Source organism: Thunnus thynnus, chromosome 18 (assembly GCF_963924715.1).
Source record: "Thunnus thynnus chromosome 18, fThuThy2.1, whole genome shotgun sequence".
NCBI classification, from domain to species: domain Eukaryota; kingdom Metazoa; phylum Chordata; class Actinopteri; order Scombriformes; family Scombridae; genus Thunnus; species Thunnus thynnus.
In genome coordinates, this window is record NC_089534.1 from 10,330,302 (window position 1) to 10,333,251 (window position 2,950).

At 43.3% G+C, this 2,950-nt stretch overlaps 1 protein-coding gene across 1 annotated transcript; it reads right to left on the minus strand.

The window, feature by feature from the left end:
• Positions 1-369: 369 nt before the first annotated feature.
• LOC137168815 (uncharacterized) lies at positions 370-1,918 on the minus strand. The gene is made up of 5 exons (XM_067571608.1): positions 1,863-1,918; positions 1,724-1,779; positions 1,309-1,638; positions 512-1,112; positions 370-438 (listed from the first exon to the last, which is right to left on the minus strand). Exons 1-5 carry the CDS (start codon positions 1,886-1,888, stop codon positions 420-422), a joined length of 1,032 nt encoding a protein of 343 aa, XP_067427709.1. The 5' UTR covers positions 1,889-1,918; the 3' UTR covers positions 370-419.
• Between the last annotated feature and the right edge of the window lie 1,032 nt (positions 1,919-2,950).

Genomic DNA, 2,950 nt, shown 5'->3' on the forward strand with positions numbered 1-2,950 from the left:
TTTGTCCTTGGGTGAGACACTGAACCCAAGTTGCTCCTGATGGTCAGGCTAGCACCTTTCCAGTGTGACAATTGTAAAGTGCTACATAAGGCAGCCAGAGATTTTCCTGGCAACCCCTCATGGATCAGGTCAGAACATGTAATCTTGCATTAGGGCTAATGGCAAACATTTCTCCCCATACACACCCCCTTCAATACAAGTAGAAGGTTTGAAGTCTTACTCCTTAATTTGGGCAACAAATACCCTTTGCTGCTACCACGAAAGACTGACAGATAAGTGGCCAGGTAGATCACATTTAACTAGTCACTTTAGTCTCGTTTATGCCACTATCTATTGGCTGGGCAACCTTATAAACAATCAAGGCAAATATAAGATTTCCAGAGATCTTTATTGAATTCAGAAGACTTCTCTGCAGGGATTCATGCCTTAATGTCAAACCTGAAAGACAGGAAATCAGCATTAAAGGAAGTTCTCAAATTCTGCAAGATAATCTGGTTAAACAAGACAGTACCTTGTGCGCGTGTTGTATCCAGCTCCTGGGCTACTCAGATGTGGTTGCACAAACCGACGTGGCTGTGTAGGTTGGCTGGGCTGCTTCATGACTTGAGGGGCTGCAGGTTCAGTTGGGAAGATCTTGACCTGCTGAGTACTGGGGCTGGAGGGGTAGTGGTACCTTATGTAGTGAGCGTCTTGCCAGTGGTCCCTCCCCTGCTCAAAGCTGCTGCTGTAGTGAGTGACTGTGCCCGGAGGATACTGGCCCGTCAAGAACATGTAGTCATAATGAGGATACCCAACCAAACCTCTGCCTAGACCTGATGGCTGAGGTTCACTAGTGAAGCCTTGTTCAGCTGAAACTTGGACACCAGGAGGTGGTGGCTGGAAGCCTGTGTCTTCTGTCTCAGATTCAAAGTTGCCATGCTCATAGATGTTCTCCATATGGGAAAGTTCACCTGCCTGGAACACTGGAGGAGGAGGAGGGCCAGGTGGGCTCACATTGCTAGGGCCAAGTGGGGCAGGGGCCGGTTTTCTGGAGACAAAGCTGCTGGCTTCAGGTCTTTCAGAAGCTTCCTCACCAGAGAAAGGATGAGGAGGAGCAACTACCCAGGCAATGTCTAGGAGCAGATTTTACAAGGATTTAATATCAGTAACAAGTTTAACTGAAGGACTCTTACTAGTAAGGCACATTTGCTAAGATATTTCACATAGGGTCATTGCACTGCCCACAAATTAAACTGTTCAGACCTTACAAGGCACCAAAAGCTGAAGTTAACCATTTACAGTTAAGGAAAGCCATACTACACCAGTTACCTTTAGGAGCAGGCTGGAAAGAACTTGGCTGTGCTAAGCCTGCAGGGAAGCTGCTAACAGATCCTGATGGAGCAGGTTGAGCAAAAGAGTTAGAGCTGTATGAAGCTGTTGGTTGATTCGGAACACTGGGTTGATAGTAATTAGGCCCACTGCCTAGAGCAGTTCCAGGGTGAGCTGGAGCCACGGCAGTTTCAGAGGCAACCTCAAAACCAGGAGCTGCAGGTGCAAAAGCATTAGAAGATGGTACTTCCCAGTAAGAGCCAGTAGAAGCAGAACCAGGGTTTGCACCGTAGTTACCGCTATAGGAGGCACTGGAATCAAAACCTCCTCCTGTAGCAGGGAGATAAGAGATACATTTTTAGATAGACAAAGAAAAAAATTAACCTCTTTAGACGTGTAAAAAGTAGTACTTTACTTTTCTTAGTAGGGTAGCTGTAACTTGCACCAGTCAGCAGAACAAGGAGCAAAGCCCTATTTGGAAAAAGACAAAAATGTAACTTCAACTACTACTGAACAGAAAACAGGCAAACCATAACAAAGAACCTGTTGCTTACCCTGAAGAGACCAAAACAGCCATCATGGTGAATGAACAGCTCTTGTGCCACTAGGACCCTGTGAAAGGTTTATAAATGCCGCAAGTGACCTGCCCTGACCAATCAGAACATAATGAGCTAACGATACACGGCTGCTGGCAGATTAATCCTAATGACGGTGAATCTCCCAATTTGAAACTTCAAGAGTGAGCAAATCAAAGCTGTCCTAGTTGTCTTGCAGATGCTGAATGTTTTACAAAGTGCTAAAATAGGTGTGTCACATTACAGATATTGTGAGTTTTATTTTCAGCAACATTAAATTCCCCTGCTTTGTGTTTTTTGTTTGTATGCATTTTTTGTAGTTTTTTTTCTTTTTCTCTCTCTCTTTCTAAGGCCAAATAAGATCATAACAAATATTTTCAGCCTTTTAGACTGTTTATAAATGATTTGATATTCATCACATGGTCAGACCTGCCTATCATACAGTTCTTATAGCACATCCTGGAGCACATAATTTTAATCCTAAATCTCTTAGTACACATTTTGATTAATTGTTAATTGTCTGCTTATTTGCAGATATCAAACGGGAAAAATTAAATCACAGACACATTTTGACAGAAGGAAGGATCCATATAGTTATAACAGATGTGCTGGCAGAACCAAGAGGCCTATCATGTGATGTTTCTACAATTATACATAAAACTAAAATGCAGCGTTTTTTTGTCACATTCTAAAATTATAAAGAAAAATGTGACCAAGTCCTGACCTAAGGAACATATCCTGAAGAAACTGACAAACCGCACTACTATATAAGAAATCTAAATGTGTTTGATAGTGGCACAGCCCTTCATTAAGATCTTACTCCTCTATACCCAGCTTGAGACTGTGCCAAATGTGCCATGGTTCTACATTGTGACAATTTCCGGCACTTCAGATGTGTATTTCCTGGCTTTCTAATCAGAATGCTATTTTGTATCTCAAAAGGGGCTCCATTCAGCCCAACATTAACAACCCTCGTCTGTGATAATGTGGATGCTTCGGGCCATAGGCCACCAGCTGCATCCACTTGTCAGTCTTTGGTACAGATGCCCTGTCTGTCTGCTGTGGCG

What these genes read in the sequence shown, in the direction of transcription:
- LOC137168815 (XM_067571608.1), bottom strand. Translation starts at nt 1,888, where the DNA reads ATGATGGCTGTTTTGGTCTCTTCAGG. An exon ending in GCTGTTTTGGTCTCTTCAGG is followed by an intron (nt 1,780 to 1,862) that starts GTAAGCAACAGG and finishes TTTTCCAAATAG; the next exon opens with GGCTTTGCTCCTTGTTCTGC. An exon ending in TTTCCAGCCTGCTCCTAAAG is followed by an intron (nt 1,113 to 1,308) that starts GTAACTGGTGTA and finishes ATCTGCTCCTAG; the next exon opens with ACATTGCCTGGGTAGTTGCT.